General features: G+C 39.5%; 1 protein-coding gene across 2 annotated transcripts in view; it reads right to left on the bottom strand.

Moving 5' to 3' along the window:
• The window catches only part of KCTD5 (potassium channel tetramerization domain containing 5), an 83387-nt gene that overhangs the window by 21482 nt on the left and 38317 nt on the right, over positions 1-23588 (bottom strand). The window contains exons 2-5 of one of the 2 annotated variants that reach the window (XM_072602427.1): positions 16498-16606; positions 12827-12918; positions 6131-6226; positions 4233-4349 (exon numbers count right to left, since the gene is read on the bottom strand). In XM_072602427.1, coding sequence (XP_072458528.1) covers positions 4233-4349; positions 6131-6226; positions 12827-12918; positions 16498-16606 — 414 coding nt within the window. The remainder of the gene's footprint in view (positions 1-4232; positions 4350-6130; positions 6227-12826; positions 12919-16497; positions 16607-23588) is intronic. The other variant, XM_072602436.1, reaches the window with a different exon arrangement.

Genomic DNA, 23588 nt, shown 5'->3' with positions numbered 1-23588 from the left:
TGCCCTAAAACTAAGGATGTGTCCTTAAACTAGTTTCAGAAAAAAACCTGGCCTAGATCCATTTTGTAGACAAAAATAAGCCTCGTCAAAGGATGAGAAGAACTGCATATTAAACATTAAGCTTGCAGCAAGAATCAGCAGCACATCTGCTAAGCTTCAGAGTGGGCTAAAAGGGCCAGCTCCTCCAGGGGAATAAATTACACTTGCATTAGGAACATGCTAAGTGGCCTAGAAGAAGGGTAGACAGTACTGAAACTGGTCATGATATAGGAATACTTAAGTCCATCAGCGGCTAAAACCAATTCTTCAATGGCAGTAAATCCATATCCTCTTAAAGGGGCAGTAACATAAAAGCAGATGACATACAAGCTGGGTTGAAGAATGTGAAACTGTTGAACTCCACTACACTGAGAATGTGTGAAAAGAGAGTGAGACAAGCAGTGGGAAGAACAGGCAGAGAGCGAAGCATCTTAGTGAGCTCTCCTTTTATTTGAGGGAACTGAAGTTAAAATTTTGGCAAAGTTAATAACTATTTTGGTGTCAGTCTTCCTTTATGCTCCTCAGAAAACCACCCCACAATCTTCTGCTTCTCCTCCAAAAGGAAAGGACTGCAGGGGCAGCTGCTGCCCAACAGGTAGCAGAGGATGAACAGCAACGAGGCCTGGGTGCAGAAGGACCTTGAGATATGGAGAAACCACTTCACATCCCTCAGCTAGAAGGCACCTCGGTGAAACACCAATCTATCCCTGCCAGGCAGGCATCCAGCTTTTGCTTGAATTCTTCCAGGAATAAAGAACTCATTACCTCCCAAGCTTCTCCTCCACCCTTGCCCACCTGAGGCAGCAGCAAGGATGGGTGGGAAGCTCCCCCTTACACCAAGCTAAAATCTCTCTCCCCTCAACTGCCATCTATATGTGAAGATTATGGCTTCTGAGAAAAGTCAGATTAAATCTATTCCCAAATAAAACCTTACATTGGAGAATACAGATGTTCTGAAATAAAGGAGGGGAGGAAAAATTTACCTATCAACCAATTTTATTATGTTCAGGATATCTGGAATCAAGAGACTTGGGGGTATCCTGGTTCTGGCCATGTGGAATCACATCCAATCTACAGGCCTCAATTTCCTCCTCAATAGAAAGAAAGGGTCTGAACTACTTAATCTGCACTAATCAGCTCTACTACACTATAATTCCTTATTCTAGTCTATGGAGGTGTCAGCTTATAAGAGATGGGGCAATTATTATGCCCCCTAGCCCAGAACAGTTACAGGGGCAGGACTCTCAACATCCAAATGGTGGCTTCCCTCCTCAGTGTCTGTCAATGCTTGGCCAAAGCCCAGATATTGATCTAAAGGGCCCAGAAAGACAGCCCCACTCTGCCTTAAATGACAGCTCCTTAGATGGCACTTCAATCTCATAGTCTTAGCTCTTCATTTCCAGGAATTACAACATTTCCAACTGAACTAATTATAATTTTTCTAAATAAACTAATATATCATTGCTGTCCTCAGGCAATGCTAGAAGGAACTGAAGAATGAGCTGGAAAGAGCCTATATAAAGCCTCTGACTTGGAATTTAGAAGATAAAAACAACCTATTTCCCCCAAAAAAGTCCTATGGACAGATAACCCACTGCCTTTGCCAAGATGCAGTGAAGAAAGATGCTTCAAGTGATGAGGATAATTCTCTTCCAGCTCCTGCCAAAAATCACAACAGCCAAACTGACGAGATAGCACTGTGAGAAGTGTAACATCTATGCTTAGACTCAGATTTGTCTGACCTGATTCAGAGAAGCTGATCTGGCATTCACATAATTCTGTCTTTAGAGAGAACTTCTTTGGGCAAGAAATGTGTTCATGTTTTGATATCAGATGACTAACACCATGGCTGCTGACTGAGATAGGTATTTTTGTTGAATTCTCTGGCTTTCTCTGAATAGCCCAGAATCCTGAATATAATAAATGCAAAATCATGGCAACTGTAAATAAAAAACTCCAGCCAGAGTTTTCAACATGTTTTCAGTATGAACCTCTGCAAGACAGTTTAAATTCAAGAAGAGGATTATAGTAAGTGGGCAGTAGACAGAGACAATTTATACGCTGAGGGTAACTAAGAACTAACCCCAGTCTGGGGCGGGGCTAAGTATAAAAGAAGAACAAAACCACTGAACTAACAACAAGTTCATTACATTCTAGCTTCATGTAGGTGCCCAGAAACATATGGCAGCAGAAAAGAAGGAGCAAGGGTTTTGGAGTCATTCAGCCTGGGTTTCCATCCTAGCTAAGCAAAAAATGTAAGATAATTACTCTTTGTGAACTACAGCAGACTTCTGCACAAATAATAAATATCCATGAACAATCTGGAGCTCCATCAAGGCAGAGGAGAAGGAAATTACGGCTGCCTTCAGCCTTTTAACCCAGATAAAAAGTCTTTTAACATTTACAACTCCTCACCTTTGAGGCCACAATTTCATTAACTTCTTTTTTCAGTTTACTTAATACTCATTGAACATTGTAGAATATGTTGCACTTCAGGCAATTTTGAAAAAACAATTGTGATTTAGATTTTGCATTAAGTTAGAATAGCCATCCCCCACTGAATCAGAAACACTTGTACTATAAAGGGGGTTGGACCATAGCATGCTCATCTGACATGTTCTGTCTCTGAAAAAGGTAGAGGTAGAGGTGGAGGGAGTTGAACTACGAAGGACCATCATCCATAAGAAATGACAAGTTATCTGTTTGAGAGAGAAAAATGAAAAGGAGTGACTACTTCTTGCCTTCTCTAAATTCACTTCTACTTCACCAGAGCATGCAAAGATTATTGCCCATTATTCAAAGATATAATAAAATGGTTTTGGTGTATTGAAAGAAAGGCTCTAAATGCAAACTCTTGATTACCTAGTCTGCATGTTCTCCAAGTTTCTTGGTTCTTTCTTTCCTGCTAACCATTCTTACACATATTTCACTATCAAAGTGTTTTTAAAGCTATAAAAACGTTGTAAGGTTTTCTGTATGTCAATAAATATCTTTTTAAAAAACTATTTCACTATCAGTGCCCCAGTGCAAAACAGGAAGAAGAAATGAAACCCAAACCAGCAATTCTGGTCACTTTGGGGTCAAAGAAAATTGACTAAATCGATGTTTTTAGATTATTCATGGATTTCAATTATGCATCTTATTCCTGGATTACTATGGCTGGTTACTATATAAGAATGAGTCTTGAACTACAAACAGCTCAAAATAAATAAAAATCTGCTGGAGAATGAAGAATTGACTAGACGACACTGTGACAAGTGCCTAGAGTGGATTTAGGGAACTGGAGTTAGCAATGAGCTAACCTTGAGAGGCATAAAATAGTTTTTATGGGAATAAACTTGAAGAAGAATCAACTGCTTTCTCACTGAACTAACCCTTTATCATCACCTTCTTTTGAGCATCACTGTTTACATGATGATCATCAAGTCCAGCCAGTACTTAAGCAGGAAGAACCTCTACAACTTCCAGGACAAGAGGTCAACCAACCAGCCTCCAAATGGAACCCCTTTTCTGGAAGAAGGAACTTACTACTTCTGTCACTGAGGTTCTTTAAATGGGGAGAGGCTGGTATAGTGTAGCTGAAAGAGTGATGGAAGTGTGTCAAGACAGAACCAGGTTCAAGTGTCTGCCCATGACACTTCCTAGATATACATCCATGGGCAGGTCATGTGACCTCTTGTGAGTTAGAAATAACATCTGTAATATATCACAGCCTCACAGTAAGGATCAAATGGGATTTTTCAAAAAGTACTTAGCAAACCTTAAAGCACTACATAAATTCAGTTGCTATTATCCCCAATTTAGGTAGGAGTTAGAAGTCCCTTCGAGCTCTGAGATTCTCTTATTCTAGGATCAGGTACTAATCAAGTGCAGCAAAAGCTACACAGTCATAGTCTGAAAGAAGAAACACAGTAAGGTTAAGTAACATGCAGAACTTAGATTCTTAAGATTTTCATTCTCCATAAGCCCTTTTCTGTTCCTTTATGAGATGAACATTTAGGGTATAATAAAATGCCATGGGCCAAAAGAAAGTGATAAGAAGCCAATCACAACCAAACTAGCTATGCACCTAAGGAAGCTGTGTAACCTGGAAGCAGCAAAAAAATAAAAAATAAAAAAATTAAATGCAAGGCATTCATTCATGCAGGTTGTGGCAAGATGGGCTTGGTAAGGGGTGGAATGGTGGGACACACCTCACTGCAGCATTTCTGGAAACGTGTCTCCTCCCCTGTCACTTCCCGAGACACTATCAGCAGAAACTCTGACTGGTGGTGCCGGCCATAGCCAAAGGCAGGACCTATACTGACAAGCTGCAACAACCAATCAGAGCAAAACACAAACAGAAATCTTGGTGATGCTATAGCATTCAATGTCCCCTGTGTCACAAAAGGTATATTCAACCTCTGTGACCCACATCCTTCTCCATGGTCATGAACATGCAAAATTTCCCAGCACCAGGATTCCAATGGTATTTCAGTGTGTGCAAACCCTTTGTATACTACTACATGGGAAGAGAGAAAATTAAGTTCTATTTGCCTTTGTCCCCCTGTCCCCAAGTTTGATTTTAATGGCAAATCAGAGCACTCTACAAATATGATCAATTATTTCAAATGACTTGGGGGTAAATTATCTCTTAACTAGGAAAGATGCTGTGGGAAACCAACAATTTTCTTCCTTCTTCCTGGGTAATATAAACAGGAAAACACAGGCTGCAGGAGTTGTAATAACACAGGACTAAATTACTATAAGATGAAAAAAAGTACCTAAAATAAATTATCAATAGGATGGTCTTCCTGAAAATCCAAAGTATGCCCCCCCCCCCCACCAGACTGTAATCTCTGAGGGAGATAGTTCTATCCTCACTACCATGGAGTTCAGTGTCTTATTTGTAATAGGCATTCAATAAATAACTATGGAATTGAACTGAAAGATGGGCCACTGAGAGCTGAAAGTTAAGACCATGATTTTTTTCCTATGTAACCAATAGATCTTGGGGAGTATCTTTGTTTCTCTCTATAAAAAAGAGAAATAGAAACTACAGAATCATGAAAAAAATCTGCAATCTCAAAAGCAACAAGCAAGCATATGGGTAAAGAAAAATTACTAAAGACTACACAAATGATAAAGGAAGTAATGACAAATCATCACAGTCTAATACATGGAAACAAACTAGGATGAGAAGGAAAGGCAAAGGAAAAATATGGAGCTGGTATATAAAAACTGAAAATACATACATACCGAAAATACAATTTTTAGCACAACAAATAAAAGGGGAAGAGAGTAGCACATCGTGACTTATTTGGCAAATTAATTTTACTAATAAAGAAAACAGCAAAATATTCAGTGACAAATGACAAGACAGTAAAGACAAAGAAGGAAGGGTATTTGACTTATACCAATGGTATAAAAGGATGTAAGAGAATCAAGGCAAAAAACATTTCCCCCAACTAGCAGAGTTGAAGCCATCAAAATTCAGCACACTGTTCCCTCCGGGGGAAAGCAGAAGGAACGGGCAGAGAAAGGAGAGGGAGGGGCAGAGAAAAGAGGAAAGGGAGGAGAGGGAGAAGAGAGACCAACCAGGGAAGGAGCCAGCACAGTTTACTTCATTTCCACTAAGGAAGCGATGGAGCACATTACAGAGAAGCAGAAAGGGCAAACACAAATGCCTTGAAATCAGCACATTGAGAAAGGAGCTGACAAAGATATTGCAGCAACAAAAGAGGATAAGATTTCCTTAAACTGAAAGGCAGCAGTTTTGCCTCACTTCTGATTTCTGTGGCTGATTCAACTAGCAAAGGCAGTAAAGGTGTTTTTTTGTTTTGTTTTCATTCTCTACTTGCTGGTTTATAGCACCTGAACCTTAAGATACACCTTCCTTCCAGGAATCATTAAAGTAGTAATGAGACTATGGAAGGTAGAATATTCCATTACCCGTCCCTTGAGCCACCAGCCATTAAAACATAATACTTTTGTAATTAGAGTTTAGGAAAGTATATGGTACAAAACAGTATTATAGATCATTCAAACCATTCCAACTCTGTTACATTAAGAAAAAGAAATAACCTCCAACCTCCCCAACATTCTTCTTTACCTGCTCAAACTTCCAGCCATCGGACATGGTTGAAACCATTTGGGTGAGCTCTTCCTCTTGACACTGAAGCACTCTGTAGACATGCTTGACTGGCACCTATCAAAGAAAAACGCCATGTATTCAAAATACTTGTATATCCCACAATCCTCAGTAGGCATCATTTCTTCCACCTGGAATCTGCAAACAACAAAGGTCATGCAAGAACTTTTAAATTCAGGCTACCTTGGTATCCTGGGGCCCTGAGGTTAGAATAAAAGGGATGTATTCACAAGATCAGAAGTAATATTTGTGATGGTGGCTTTTTTTTCTAATCTCTCATGTCTCCTTTCAAAATATTTCTACCCAGTCACTTCAAAATAAAAAGACCATGTTCTCAAAATTCAGAGGGCTTGTGCAGCTGGAAATGATCTTACATGCACTCAAGTTTTATTTCAGTTCCAGAGAGAAAATTATCAGGTAAAGAATCTTTTGAATGATCAGTAAGGAACTCAATTATTAAGACCCTAGAAATCCTTCAAATGCATTGTCCCCACCATTAAAATGTGAGTTTCTTGAGAGCAGCAACTATCCTGCTTTTTGATTTGTATCCCCAGTGCTTGGCAAAGTAATTTGCATACAGCAGGTGTTTAATAAATGCTTCATTTATTCATGCAATGTTAACAATCAATACACTTTATTCCTACCATTTTAAAAAATGTCAAGTCTCAGGGAATTGTGGATACACTGATCCTTTCCTATGTTCTAACAACTTTTCATTTTTTAAAGACACAAAAAGTTGGTATGGAAAAATCTTTTTTTGTGAATTAGTTCTCTAATGAACCTATGAACTCCAGGTACATAAGCACAATTCAAAGTATAGTGACTACTAGTTACTACAGAAATGCATTCCACTTTGCGTGAACAGGCCAGGTCAGGAATATTTGGCTCTTACTAGGGGGAAATGCCATAACCAGGAAATCTAATCTGTTCCCATGCTGTGGATTCCTATTGAAAATCAGAGTAAAAGAATGGAATGACTAGTGAATGACCAAAACTAGCCCAGCCGGGATGTCCCATGAGAAGGGCTCACTGAGCTTCTCTGGTTGTTACATCAAGGATCCCTTAAGGGTCAGCAGCTACAATCACAGCTGCTCAAACAAGGAGTTCCACGTGAGAGGTGCCTAACAGAAAAGGACTCACGATGGTAAAGTTCTTGGTTTCTATATACAGTATCTGCATTCTGTCTTCTCATTTTAATGATTCTTATATTGAGGTTGTCTAATTACAATACAATTTTATTTTAATGTGTAAGGAAATGAATGAGGGAAAAGGGAGGGGGGGACCTAGATGAGCTTAGCCCAATTAACTAGAAATAATGAAGATGGCCTCCTTTTGAAAACAAATTTATTTCCTAAAGAATGGTAGAATAGGAAAAAGGAAAAAAAAAACTTACGGAAGCAGACATATACACAAAATTACATATCCATTATCTCATACATATTTATATGAATGTGCATTTTAAAAAATAAACAACATACATTGACAATAACAGCATTCTGAAGGAAATGGAACGAGAAAAAGCTCCTGTGACTGAAAAGTAACCCTGGTATTACTGCTTTTATAATGATATCAACGAGTTAGTGTTCCAGAGCATCTTTTTGTTCACAGTACTCTGAGATAGTCCCCAATTTACCAATGGATTATATGCCAAATATTCATTTCTAATCCAGTTATATATCCAAAACCTCAGGAAACATTTTGTCATGGAAACAATGCCATGAAAGGTAGTTTCCCAGATCAGTTCACCAGTCTTATTTTTACCCATAATGCAATTGAGCCACAGGATGAACAGAGTATTTTATCCTGGGGAAGTAAGTTTTTTAAATTGACAATACCAACCACACAGCTACCCCCATCTTTATACCCACAAAAGCCCCTTCCAAACCAGCAATAAGGATTTTTCCTCTTTCCTTCCTCTATACCAACCATGGTGGTCTTCAGAGTCTTATAAAGGAAAGGAGAGGGTTCTGATGGTCAGGGTGGAAGATCTAATGGCTTCTAGGATGACATGAGATCCATGGGGACAGGAGAATAAAAGGAACACCCTAAGGAAGGACAATGGGGTAAAGGGTTCCTGATACCACTGAGTATGATAGGGGCAGAATAAGGACAGAAACCAGAGGTGGCTGAGTAAGCTTACTGACAGGTAAAGGTTCTCAAAGGAGAAAGGATGGGGGATTTCAAGACAAACAAGGTAACAGTGCTGCTATAACAGATGTGTATGGGAAGAGGGATTAGGGTTAAAGTGGCAGTAGCCATTCATGAACAGGGATTTTGTATATAGTGAGTTTTCTCAGGGAGAGAAAACTTTAGACTTGGTGGAAAAAATTATTGTACTGGGATTCCAAAGATCTGGGTTCTAGATCTGAGATCTAGTCCTGATTTTACTGCAGACTTATGGTGTACCTTAGGCAAGCTGCTTCTCCTGTTGAAGACTTAACAGTTTCCTCTTCTGCCAAATGAAGAAGTTGGATGACCAGAAAGGTTCCTTCCAGCTCTGAATGCTGGATCTTTACACAAATATTTAAATATTATGAAAGTGAAAGGTAGCAATGTACAGAATGGGAAGTAAATGAAAGGTTGGATATGAAAACAAAAAGATGAGATAGAGAAAATGGACACATTTGGAGGCCAGGGAGATAGGACTCAGTCCATATCCACAGAAATACCACAAAGCGTCAGGTAAAATAAAAGGAACCTCCAGAAGATGTAAGTGAAAAACTGTCTTCTCTCTTTCAGGGGACATGGGGGGAAGGGGGAGAGTCTGACTTTGGAATTATAGGGAAACACTTCTAACAATACCCCATTCTCGTTCCTTCAAAAGCACAACAACATATTTTTCCTGAGAAACACAGTACATGGAATGCGATGCTCTCGAGAATGGTTAAAAAAACCTTTCACCTAAGAGAGTGGTTTGATAATTATATATAGACATACCAGTAGCATTATGAATGGAAAATCAGAGTATAGCTGGCAAGCAATAAAGGAGTTTTTGGTAGTTTTGTTGTGGGTTTTTTTTTTTTTAAGATGATTCTGACTCTACTATAATAGTGGTGACTTTAAGGAAATGAGCTGACAGCCACTGCGCTGTGAAGACCCTTGCTAATAGCAGAGCTTGAACTGGCTAGATGGGAAAGGATCAGCTGTGCTTTCAACTGTAAAACTGTCTGACTCAGGAACAAAGTCTAATGATTTCAGTGCATTAGAAGATGCAGGAGTAGAGCTTACCACAAAAATACATACTTAATGGACAGCCACGAAGTCTCTACTAGTTCGGGTCAATGTTCATATCATGCCTCTGCTATGATCACTCAGGAACCTCTCCTCCTTTAAGAGCACTCTAACAAAATGTGTCAGAATACAAACCACGTCACTGGGTCATTCTCGATGTAAATGGCTTGCTGTTTTCATCTCCTCCCCAAATTCTACCTGTATAATAGGGCACCACAACATTCCTGCTCATGATCTCTCAAAGGCCCTAGTTTTCCACTTTCCTCAAATTTTATGACCTATTTCCTCCACCCCACCTCAGTCATATAGAGGGATGATCATACCCTACATCTCACCATCGACCACAAGAGTTCTACTTCCATGAGCAAAAATACTGTTATTCCTCTCTCTGATGCTAACCTGTCATACTCTCTTTATGATTTCCCCCTAAACATCCCCACTGTAACCTCCAAACCTTCTACTCTTCAGAACCTTCTCAGGAATTGTCTCTGCTCTGACTTCATTGTTATCCTTTCCAAATCTCAATCCCACCATTATCAGTATGGCTACACATTGTCCTCCTCAACTTTGGAATCCCTTGTACCTTTGGCCTTTTGCCACTTTTACCAGCTCCCATGCCTACTCACCTGCTGCTTAAAAGGGACAAGTTAGCAACTCTGAACAATACAATGATCCATGACAATTCCAAAGGAATCATGATGAAGAATGCTATCCACCTCCAGAGAAAGAACTGATAGACCCCTGAGTGCAGACTGAAGCATATTTCCTCTCTCTATTTTTCTCTCTTTTTTTTTTTTTTTGCAACATGGCTTATGTAGAAATGTTTTGTATAAGTTTTTATGTATAATGGGTATCATATTTCTTGCCTTCTCAATTGGTGGGGAAGGGTAGGAAGGAAGAAGAGAATTTGGAACTCAAAACAAAAAAGAGAGAAGTAGCAGCTTGAAAAAGTCATACAATTGAGCTAACTGGGTCTACTCTAAATGTGTGCTCCTAACCCACCTCTGATCCAAAATTCCATATTTATGTTGAAGACACCACCCTGCTTGCAGTCTCCCAGGTTAACAATCTTGACATTCTCAATTCCTCACTCTCCCTCACTCCATAAACCCAATGAACTGTTACCAAAACCTGCTACTTCTTTTGCAAAATCTGTTTTAAGTGCTATTTTTTATTTTTGTGTCACTGACATTTCCCACTGTATCCCTCCCTCTTACCCCTCCCAGGGAGTCCTCTCTTATAATAAAGAAGAAGAGGAAGAAAAAAAGTTGAGCAAAACTAACCAATTTTGACAAGGAGGGGGATGGGCAGGGAGAAAAGCAGGGAAAAAATGGCTCCTCATAGCTCTTCTTCAATACCAAATTTGGATTTTATAATCTGACAGCATTCAGTTTGGATTGGTTTTGGGTTGTTCTTTCCATTGACATTGCTGTACTCATTGTGTGCATGATTTTAGTTCCACTTACTATATTTTAAGTTAGTTTCCACTTTATCAAACACTTGTTTTTCCATTGCTTCTGACTGTCCAGGGCTTCTTTAACTTTTTTCCATTCATGATCCCTGGTTCTATCCCATTGTTATCGCTCTACTTTTTGCCATGGTTCTTTGTATTCATGTTTGTCATTTCTTACATGACAATAATATTCCATTACATTCATATACCACAATTTCTTCAGTCCTTCCCCAATCAATGGAGTTCTATTTTGTTTCTAGTTCCATGCTATCAAAAGTGCTGTTACAAACAATTTAGTGTATATGGGAACCTTCCATTTTGTCACTGACCTCCTTAGGGTACAGGCCTATATCTGTGGATCAAAAGGTAGACATTTCAGTCATTTCTCTGTATAATTCCTAACTGTCTTTCAGAATATTTGGACCAACTCACAGCTCCAACAAAAAAGTATTAAATATAGCTATCTTTCCATAAGCCCTCCGACACTGACAATTTCCACCTTTTGTCACCTCTGTCAGTTTGGATAGCGCAAGCTGAAATCTCAGGGTTGTCTGGCAAATCTTGCCATTTCCATCTCCACAAAATCTCTTGTATTCATCTCTTTCTCATTATTCACACAGGTCATCCTCACCTCTCACCCGAACTGTTAAAATAGCTCTTAATTGGTTTCTTTGCCTCGAGCATCTCCCCATTTTGATCCATCCCCCACACAGCTGCCAAAATGATTTCCTTAAGCACAGGTCTGACTCCTTTACTCACACTCCAATGACTCCCTTCTACCTCTAGGATTAGATATAAACTCCCCAGCTTGATATCCTGGCCCAACCTTCTTTTCTATCCTCATTACATGACTCCCCTTTCCTTCTTCAGGCTACTCCATGTCTTACCTGGGCCTCTGCCCTGCCTGTCCCAATGCCAGAAAGGCTATGTCTTCATCTGTCTCACAAAATCTCTAACTTCCTTCAAGGCTCAGCCCTAGTCTAGTACTTCCTTCTACACAAAGCCTTTCCTGATCAACTACTAAGTACCATCCCTCCTAAATTACCTTTTGTATTATACATTTTGTATACATTTGCTACATTTTGTATTACACATGTATTTATCTGCGTGTATACAATCATCTTTTATAGAGTGTAACTTCTTGAAAGCTGAGATTGTTTCACATTTGTCTTTGCATCCCCAGTGATAGAGAGGCTATGAGAAGAAATTAGAGGCAGCTGAGTGGCTAGTGCAGTAGGCCTGGACTCTGGAATTCAAATGAGATCAAACCCAGCCTCATACTCTTAATAGTTGTGTGACCCTGGGTAAGTCATTTAACTTCTATTTTCCTCAGGAATAAAATACAGCTGATCATAGCACCTACCTCCCATCACTGTCATGAGGATCAAATGAGACAATACTTGTAAAACTTTTAGCACAGTTCTTGGCACACAGAAAGCACTTAATAAATGACTATTCTCTTCCCCTCCCCTCCTCCTCTGAGTGCCCAACACAGCACCCAGCACATATATAGACATTAAATAAATCCCAAAGTACAAGAAAAAGCTGTAGTATACAGCATTTTCTGTCACCTAAATAAGCAAAGCATTTTTTCCAGTTTTGCCACTTCTTTTTGTGATCTTTGGAAGAATTCTATGACGAAAAATAGCAAAGTAAAGATTTCCCTGCCCAAACATCCAATATATAACGTGTCCACATGGGAGCCGAAAGGCTCTCCCCAAAGAAAAAGAGTGATGATGAGGATGATGTCACAAAGGGTTTGGTGGACTGGTTCCTCAGGGACTGGAATGACTGAAGAGGGAAAAGAAACATTTTAAAACTTGTACAGCCACAATCCACAGGCCTCACTGTAGAGGGCAGGACCTACTTTAGGTAAGTCTGCCCAAAACCATTGGAGACCAGAAAAAGAGTGAATCATATTGACCTCTTACTTCAGGAGTACAAAGACAGATTAGATTAGTCAGCAGTCTCACCTGTGATGTTTTGCTGTCTCGTTCTCTAATTTTGTCCTTGACAAGTTTTATTAGTGAAGTGATGTTATAAAATTCAGCTTCCTCCAGCACTCCTGGTGTGAGATTAAGAAAAAAGTCATTATTTTTTAGGAACTACGCATAAAGTTTATGAAATGCTTTTAGAAAAGAAAATGAAATGACTCCTTGGAGGGCATTCTCAGTTGATGTTTCTTTTCGTAAGAATCAATTTTCCTTTGAGGAAACAGCTCTTCCGATCCCCTGGATTCTCTTCCATTTGGGATCACTCTACTTTAAAGGAATCTTCAAACCAAGTCTGGGAGGACTGTACAAAAGACTAAGGAGTTTCTTCTAGATCATCAAAACAATACACAGTCTTTAGAATGCAGACGTTTTAAGGGATGGGCAATTTGAACATCTGATTCAAGGCCAGGTGGAGAACATGTTGTGTGATTGAGGATCCGAGGCTAAATGAATTTCCGAGAGTTTTCTCATCAACATGAGAATAATAAAGCCTGTACTTCCTATTTCCCCGGGCAGCTGTGCAGAATGTGACTTTTAATTGTAAAGCACTGAAGAAATTTGAACTCCCATCACTCTCACAGTACTAATCATTGTCGACATAAACAATACTGAATGCAACAATCCTCGGATCAACAATAGTTAAAACACTTGTTTTGCACCTACTATGTGCAGGGCATTGTTCTACACACTAGCGACAGAGACAAAAATGAACTCTTCCCACGCTGCACAGAACTCACATTCTGCTGGAGGGGAGGGACAGGCAGACAACAGATAACACATCTATAATTTTTGCCTGTATATGTAATGAGATTCAAATCATTTACCAAGTAATCAGTACTGAAACATAGTCTGGAATCTGTGTCCTAACCCATGATATTGGTATTAGAGGAAGTTCTCTCGACCAACAGAAATAGAGCAGCAGCTGTTCTGCAAATCTAGAAAGCTGCCCAGGGCACCAAGAGGTTAAATGAGTGACCCAGTGTCACATAGTATGTTTCAGATTTGGGACCATCCCACTGTTGTGGATCTATTGTACAGCACTTTCCAGTTTTCAAACTGCTTTTCTTTACACTTTTTACATGGCTATGAATGAACTGGTATTTTGTTATTGATTGTTTCCCCCTCCCACCATCCTTCAGTTCAAAAAGGGCAAGCTATATTTAATTTAAATAATACATCCCAAATGGTTCACATATTAGACACTCAGAAAGAGCCATTATAATTTCCAAATGAACACCCTAAAGGGAGTCTTTTGCTCAGAAACATCCATTTTGACAACATCTTTAACAGATCTTTGTTTAGAAGAGGTACTATAACATCAAGAGTTTTCCAAACTGAAGAAATATTACTAGAAATATCACAAAAACTTTAAAACTGAAAAGGTTTATCCTCCTAAAGAGTTCTATTATAGCTACAGAGTCTAAGAATCCCTGTTGGGATGAATGAAAACAGAGTAAAAAGAGTATTACAAGTTGTCCTGTTAGATCATCGCAGTAGGGAAAGGTCTCACAATCGGAGGCCAAACTACAAAGCTGGTCAGCAAGGCTGGTACTGAGCTTGGTCTACGTACAGAGGATCTGGCTTCCAAGACAACTGTGGTTGCCATTAACCAGTGTAAGATAACACATTACACAGGAAAGACCCTTGGAATTAAGATCAGAAGACCTGCTAAATCCTGATACTACCACTTACGAGCTTTGTGACTCTCATTCTGTTTCCACACCTGTAAATGTCTGTACTTCCAGCTTCACAGGGGTGTTATGAGGACCGATGAGATCAGTCACAGGTACAAAGTAACTGATATTTATATAACACTTTACATTTTACAAAGTGATGTCCTCACAACAAGCAAGTATTTACCCCATCTTACAGATGAAGAAATTGAGGGACAAAGATGAATTGATTTGTTCAGGGTCACATACCTATTGACAAAGTTCAGATTGGAGCTCAGGTCTTCTGACACCAAGAGCACCACTATTTCTACCTTGAGGTGCTCAAGTGCAGCCCTTTGACTGAATCCAAACTTCACAGAACAAATCCTCTTAATAAAAAAGGCCTCCAGGCCACAGGCTCCTCACCCCTATACTAAACCATATTGCTTTGTAATTATAAATCACTGTATAAAAGCCCAAGATATTACTACTATTGGTACAGAGCAAAAAAAAAGAAATCAGCCCCCAGGACACTGGCAAGTTCCCCTATGGAGATTATGGGAAAACACTGACAAGAATGACCGAGAAGTAGGTGGAAAGTGACTGTGATCCTCCTTAGTAGAGGAACAAGAAGAAAGTCACAGCACCAAAGTAATAAAGCATTTGTAACAACAGCAATGATGATGATGACTATTCTTTGTGAGTTCATTCAAGTCTGGAAGTGGAAAGACCCACAAATAGACTAGATTTGGTGCCTAAAAAGAGAGAATCACTCGAAGAGAAACAGATACAAGGTGTACATGGACAAGAAAACATCACAGGCTCGCTGTGCTTGTGTTAGAGACGAACCTTGAAGAACAACTTGATAAATGTTAATCACCAGGAAGCCATTTTGAGTATGAATCATATGATGAAAAGAAAAAAAATACGACTGGTGGGTTTAGAAACAGGAAGAGAATAAGACGAAACCTAAAATGTAAATGGATTGGCAGACATTTCATCGGTATGAGAGAGAGAAGAGGTGACTAAACCGGTTAAGCGAGGGGTTCCTCTTCAACCATTAAACTGCCTACAACCTGGAAAGCACTAGATAGAGCAAAGAGAGGTTCAAAGAAAAAGAACTTGAAAATCTGAGCCATCCTGACATATACCTGGCACTATTTTCCTAAGTTACAAATCAGTCCATTTAAATAGCAGACTTGGAAACACGGAATGGGATGGTTTCTTCTTCTTAGTGGTAGTTATCAGATATTCATGCTACCACAAAACACGCAAAGGATCTTTTGCTACTTGCAAGCATTTCTTTCAACCACTCAGGAAATGAGGGTCAAATACAGTACTTAAGTGTGATGCCTTTGTTATCTATTTTTATTAAAGGAACCTATGAAATGGCACAGGAGCTCTCTCTTTCCAAACAAACTTTGAGAACCAGACTTTTTATGTGGACTTTGAAATTAACTGAGGTCAAATCAGCATCATAAGGATGCCTGGTTGAAAATATCTGAGCAGAATATAAAAGCATATATTCCTATTGCAAATGATCCTCAATATTTTAACTCAGGAAGGTACTTTGGAAACCTATACAGACGTAAGCTGTCATCTGAAAAGTCACTTACTTGTTCAAAGCACTAAGATTTCAGAATCCATCTTAATGTTATTTATATTTAAGAATATGAGTACGTCCACCACCAAGGTTATGAATCTCAAATCAAAAAGTAAAACAGCCCACTCATTATCAATTTATGCTAAGAAACTATCACTACACCACATTTTAAACCCTTGTGAGAAGAACCTAAACCTGGCATCGCTGAATCAGTCTGGTAGAGTGAGAAGGATGCAAAGTCCAAGATGTAGGTACCTGGCCTAATCTGAATGGCCCTTCCCTTCCAGGAAGCAGAGTATTGATTAGCATTTTTGTCTTAGAAACATTACAAGGACCCCAGTCACTCTGGCCTTATTTCATTAAGGGAAACACAAAGCAGAAAGTATTCAACTTACCCTCTTCTGCAAGGTCCTTATTAATGACCAGTTTTCCATGTCTCAAATAGTTCAGGACTGGCCCAAAATAGGTGGGATCTCTGTCTATTAAATAGGCACCTGTTTCATCCTACAATAAACAAAACATTGGTGAAATAAATTCCAATCAATTCAATAAACATCACGGATCTCATATATGCATAACATTGAGCTAGGTAAAAGGTACAACCCAAAGCGGTCTGACCATGTCCATGTTCACAAAATCATAAAATTGGAGGGAACCTCAAGTTACATATTATCTAGGCCAACCCATTCCTTAATGAAATTCAGCCTATCCAAACTCTTCCAAAGAAGAGGAGCTCACTATTTGCTGAGGCAGCCCATTTCACTTTAGATAGTGCCATTTAATTGTTATAAAGATTTCTGGTCTTTGAGACTAAATTTTCCTCCCCCAAACTTCAATCCACTGTGGCTACCTCAGCCCTCTGGGGCAAAGCTGAATAAATGGAATCCTCATCTACATGACAGCACTAAAAATACTTGAACGCACCTTCCTCAGCGGTCTTTTCTTCCTTTTAAACAGTCTCAGACCCTCAAATGGCACAGTAGCATGGCCCCTCTAGATGCTAAGCACCTATCAGGATTCCTAATATGTGACCCCTGGAACAAAACACAGTACTCGAGATGTGGTCTGACTAGGCAAGGGTGTAATAGGACTGTGGTCTTCCTTATTCTAGATACTGATTTCTTTAATGTAGCCAGTGATCACATTAGCTGTACCACTGCTTTGCAACACTGCTGACTCTAACTGAACTTAGAAACACCCCCAGAACTCTTCCATACAAAACTGTTAGCCATGTCTTCCCCATCTTGCATTGTATAGTTGCTTTTCTGGACTGACTCCACAACAATGTCCAGTGTTACCCAGGAGTCTAGACAGGCAGTGTGGCAGAGACCAGGTAGCCAAAAAGACTTTGATTCCAACCCTACCTCTGACAATACCAGCTGGGTGAATATGGACAATTTTCTGGTTAACCATTCAGTGCGCCAAGCAACCTCTAAGGCTCTAACTGACAGATAAGCTGCTCATCTTCATCAGTGAACTGCAGTGAAGCTCATCAGGAACTCCCTACATCAATGAATCTACAAGTCAGGACCAAAAGTATAAGGGAGAATTGGAAAGGACTTTAGTATTCATCTAGTCCATAAGCTCCCAAAACTGACTTGGCCTACCTCCCCTTAAAAAAAAAAATTACTCATCATTCCCTGGAACTTACAAACTAGGAAAGAAGTTTCAGATTAAGTGTACAACTGCACCCAAGGCTACTACCACCTACCCCCTCCCCAGGGGAGGGGCCTGGAATTTGAGCAAGTAACAGCATTAACATTTTAGTGTAACAGTCACAGTCATAAATTAGGTAGTGATGTGGAAGGTGGGTTGGAAAGGAAATAGACTGGAAGCAGGAAGTCTAGTAAGGAATTAGAACATTAAGTCTAAGAATGAATTCATTAGAATGAACATTTAAAATATATACCAAATTTTAGCTACTGTATTCTGAAAGATTATGTGATCTCCCTCTGAGTATTCTCTACTGTGCCTTAGGAAGTCTTGTGACCAACAAACACAGAGGCAAACTGTTGGGGGTGTAAGCTCGGTTCCATGTGGACAGTCTCGGGCGGGTAAAGGTGAGAACTTCTAAACCTTAGAGTTCTCATGAGGCCCCCCAGGGAACAGCAGGGAATTGAGGTGTGAGACCGAGCTATTTCCGCCTCTTCCGTGAGAAATGTGATGGGAGAGAGCATCCCCGCCCTCAAGATTGGCCCAGATCTGAGCACACCTATTGTTATCTAACAGGCACGGTATTCAGGTGCAAACTATGCAGCTGGAGAGCTTAAGTAGGGTCAGGAAAGCCTGAAGGCGCTCTTAGCGCTGAGGGGCCCTTACAGGACAGAAGACCCCTCTTCCTTCTCTCCTCTCTTCTCTCTTCCCTCTCCCCTCTCTCCCCCTCTTCCATTCTCCCATTCTCCCCTCTCTCCCCACTTCCACTTCTGCTTTCATTCTCTTACTGTAAGATCTTTGCCTCCTTGGGAGATTTCTCTCTCTCTCCTAAGGAAGAGTTCCCCCTGCACATGTAACCAAGACCCTGAATAAAGCCTAACCCTTGTTCGACTCCGGAAAGTCTCTTCTCTCATACGTTTATCCGGTTTGGCCAGCCGAAGACCTGCGATAGGTAAGGTAAGACTCAGGTAGCCCTCAGGCCTCTAGGCCTGGCAGCAAACTTTCTGATGATGAGCTTCTTTCAACATAAGCTGGTCCCTGAATATCAGATATGGAGCCTACATTCAAGGCTCCTCCAAACTCAAAGGACTTGCCACAGGTTTCATTCCACTAGAAGAGCATATAGATCTAATGTGACCTAATAAATGAGTATGCCATTTCTAAAAGGTCAAAATCAGTTTATGAAGTCATATGAATAATCTATTTGTAGTAAATTTTTCTTCATAGGCAATGTGCAGTGTACGAGCTAGTTCAAATCATCAAATTTCTGAATCTTATTATGCTACACAAGGTAAAACAGACACAATCTATTTCTTAGTTAACAAGACTTATTTAATAGGAACCTACAGTTCTGTGGGACACTAGTGAGGGAGGAAGGACAGGACATATTCCCCATAGGAACCTACCTATCCATGAAATTATTCATAAGAACTAGAAGGGAAACTTTGCAAGGGGAACATAATTCACTTGTTTCTCCTTGTTTCTACCCTGGTGGAGGCTGTAGGTTATTTATCATCTTACAAGTCCCCAAATTAATAAAAACTTAAATTTTTCATACATGAAATTGTATAAATTACATTATAAAATCTTAAGAGCACATGAACCATTTTGTTTAACTTCTGAATAACATGGTGCTAAGAGGGCAATATGATTTATGTTCTGATTTTTTTCTGTACTTTATAAAGGTATTGAATGAGGATTCACTGATATTCAGTTAAAGGATGTAAGAAACTAAGGATACTCAACCCAGAAAAAGAAAAAAAAACTTCTTGTTGGGCTGTTTCAGTCACATCCAACTCTTTGTGACCCCATTTGGGGACTTCATGGCAAAAATATTAAAGGAAATTGCCATTTCCTTCTCCAGCTCACTGGATAGATGAGGAAACTGAGGCAAACAGTTACTTGCCCAGGGCCACATAGCTAGTAAGTGTCTGAGGGTGAATTTGAATTCATGAAGATGAGTCTTCCTGACTCCAAGTCCAGTGCTCTATCCACTGCATTCCCTCCCTCATAAAAGAGAAGACTAAGGGAGCGTATAATCACCATCCTGAAATATGTCAAAGGCCGGCATACGGATGAAGGAACATATTTATCCCATTTGGCATCAGAAGAAAGAACTAGAACTGACAGGTGGAAATTACAGGAATAAGATCAGTGCTCTTTAAATATGGAATGACTTCCCTAAGATAACAGTGGACTTACTATCATTAGGGATCTTTAAATAGAGTAGACTAAAAGACTCCTTGCTAAGACGTAGTAGAAAGGGTTATTCCTCCCAGAATCACAAGAGAGTTCATTAGCCATCCAATGCAATCTCATAACCTAAAGGAATCCACACCCCACCCCCACAACATCCAGGACAACTGGTCATCCAGTATCTGCCTGAAGACCTCCAAGGAGGTAGAACTCACTACTCTGGAGGCACTCCATTCTACTTTTGGACAGTTCACACTGTTAGGAATGTTGTTCTGACATCAAATCTCTGTAATTCATACCCACTGCTCCTGGTTCTGTCCCCTGGAGCCAAAGACAAACAAACCTAATATTTCCTCCACATAATAGTCCTTCAAATATTTGAAGACAGCTATCACATCCCCTTGAGTTTTCTCTGATCCAGGATAATTCCATCTCCACTTCCTTTGGTGAATCCTCCATGTCACAGGCTTAAGGCCCTTCATCATCCTGGTTGCCCTGCATGGGACACTCTCCAGCTTATCAATCTCCTCCTTAAACTGTAGCACACACCACTGAACACAATACTCCTGATGAGAGTTGATGGACTGATGAAGTCAGAATACATTGAGAGTATAACCTTCCTATTCCTGGAAGCTGCACTTCTCTGAATATAGTTCGGAAACACATTAACTCCTTTGGCTGTCACATAATACTGCTCACTCATTATTAAGCTTGCAGTCCACTAAAGTTTCCAGATCTTTTTCAAAACAAATGTTCTCTAACCATGCCACCCCTCATCTTGTACTTGTGAAGTTTATTTTTTATTTATCCCTAAGGAATGTTATCTTATTAGATTCAGTCTAATATTTTGGCTTGTCAAGAACCTGAATCCAGATTCTCATCATCCAGAGTCAGACTCAATAAACATTTATTAAGTGTCTTCTATGTGATATGTACTATGTGCTAAGCACTGGAGATAAAAAGAAAGGGATAAGATAGTCCCTGTCCTCAAGGAGCTGACAAACAGGGGGAAGACAATACACGTAAAGAACCTGGGAAAGGATGTAAGAAGGTGTGAGTTATCCCGAGTTTGCCAGTCTTCTCAGTTCTGTGTCATCTGCAAATCTGGTATTTATGCTTTTACTGAAGTCACAGATAAAAATGTTAAACAGCACAGGACCAAGCAGAGACACCTGAGGTACTCCACTAGAGACCTCCTACCACACGGACATAAAACCATGAACAACTAACTACTCTTAATCTGGCCGTTTCCATCAGCTGGGAATCCTTCTATTCTATTCCTGGCTAGATTATCTTACTTTACCTTCTCCACAGAACAGTCTGAGATACTTTATTCAAAGTCCATTGCTCTAATCTACTATTTTAGTAATCTTGTCAAAAATGACAGGAGTTCAGTCTGGCATGGCCTATTCCCGATTCTAGACAGATTCTGTTCATCCTTTGTTCCTGAAGAGGACCAACCACACCCAATGTTAGGGTCAAGATGGAGTGTGTTCAGCTGTGGCTGATAAGTTCAATATGGGCTTAGAAGATTCTACCACAGTTCGGCCACAAACAGCCTATTAGAACATTTGGGATGGAGCTGTCTTGCACATCTCATGTTTCCTTTGTGCTACTGCAATTCTGCTTTGGCCACCACTTTTTTTGACGTGGCTATATGAACATGTCTCACAATCAATACTAAAGTTCTTCAGAGAGACCTTGAGAGTGTCCCTGTACCACTTCTTCTGACCTTCATGGAAGGGCTTGTCTTGTGTGAATTCGCTGTAACACAGTCTTTTAGGTAAACATACATTTGGCATCTGGGTATGATAAAGCATTTATTAAGTGCTTACTAAGTACTAGGTACTGTGTTAAGCTAAGGATACAAGATAATTTCTGCCCTCAAGGAGCTTACATTCTATTCATAGGTCTCAGGCAGTTAGGTGGCACACTATGTTGGACCTGAAGTCAGGAAAACCTGAGTTCAAATCCAGCCTCAGACACTTACTATCTGTGTGACCCTGAGCAAGTCACTTACTTAACCTGTCTCAGTTTCCACATCTATAAAATGTGAATAAAAGAAACTATATCTTAGAGTTGTTATGAGAATAAAATAAGATATTTGTAAACACTTTGTAAACCTTTAAGGCCTATATAAATGCTGTCATCATCATCATACCTGATGAAGAATGAAATAAGTAGAGTCAAGAAAACAATATGCAGGATGACAACATAAATGAAGACTACAACAATTTAAAAGGAAAGAACCACAAAAAAGTAAGTTATGACACTATAAAGGACAATTATGTCTCAAAAGAAATGATAAGAAAAGAAACCTCCACTCCACTGCTGAGATGGGAGGTCCACTAGTCTGGTATGTTGCATATATTTTCAGAATTTTTCAATGTATTGATCAATTTTGCAGATTTTTTGTTTTTCTTTTGTATTGAAAAATATTGCTTGTTATATGGGAGGGAGAGGTAAAGGAGGAAGGATACTGGGATAAATCTTGATGATGTAAAAAAGATATCAATACAAGCTTATTTTAAAAAACACTATCACAAACTCTCCTGGGAAATTACTTTCTCAATACCTAAAATATAATGACTCTGATGAATTTAACAAAACAGAAAAGTTGGAAGGGACCTCAGAGGCCATCTAAATCCAATCAATTCATGAAAAAGAATCACCTCTACAAACCACATCCTAGAAAAGTGATCATCCACGAGATACCTTTCACAATTATGGTAAGAGAGAAAGTGCTTAACCAAACATCATACAGAGGAAATTGCCAAGACATAAAAGACAATTTTTATTACTTATCACTGAAAAGGTTTTGCACAAACAAAATCAGTGCAGCCAGGTTAAGAGGATAATTGTTTGAGAAAATATCTTTGAATCAAGTGTCTGCAACAAAAGTCTGATATCCCAGAAATATAGTGAAAATTAATACAAATATAAAAGACCAAGAGCCATTCTCCAATAGAAAAGTTGTCAAGAGATATGAAAAACATTATTAAAAAGAACCGTAAAAATCTGTAAAATCTTAAAAATCATAAGATGATTCCATATCACTAATAATAAGGGAATAATTTGAATATAATTTGAAATAATTTGAAATTTGAAACTGCAGGAAGACAAGCACAAGGAAATCCTTAGTGGCTAAAATGCCCATAGACAGGTTTCATATATACCAAATATTTGTAAGTTTATTATGGAAGCAAGAAGCTAGAAACAAAGGACTCTTCAATTGAGGAACAGCTAAAGTGTAGTGCATTGATAAAATCAATGTGAGACAGAGACACAAAATTTAGAGAAACTTGGGAAGACTTCAATCCATCAATGAACAACGAAGCAGTTAAGTATCTACTCTGCACAGGGTAGTGGGACTGTATCTCCAGCATTTAGTACTCTGCATGGCACACACTAGACAGCTAATAAAGCTCACTGATATGTTGGTTGACTTTGTTGAACTGTTTGGGCTTCCTCTTTTTTTTCTTGGCCAGGCAACTGCAGTTAAGTGACCTGCCCAGGGTCACACAGCTAGTAAGTGCCAAGTGTCTGAGGCTGAATTTGAATTCAGGTCCTCCTGACCTTAGGGCCAGTTCTTCACAACAACCTGGGAAGGTAGATACTGTTATTATTTCATTTTACA

The sequence above is a fragment of the Notamacropus eugenii genome, chromosome 1 (genome assembly GCF_028372415.1).
Source record: "Notamacropus eugenii isolate mMacEug1 chromosome 1, mMacEug1.pri_v2, whole genome shotgun sequence".
In the NCBI taxonomy this organism is placed as follows: domain Eukaryota; kingdom Metazoa; phylum Chordata; class Mammalia; order Diprotodontia; family Macropodidae; genus Notamacropus; species Notamacropus eugenii.
This window is presented reverse-complemented; position numbering and strand designations above follow the sequence as displayed.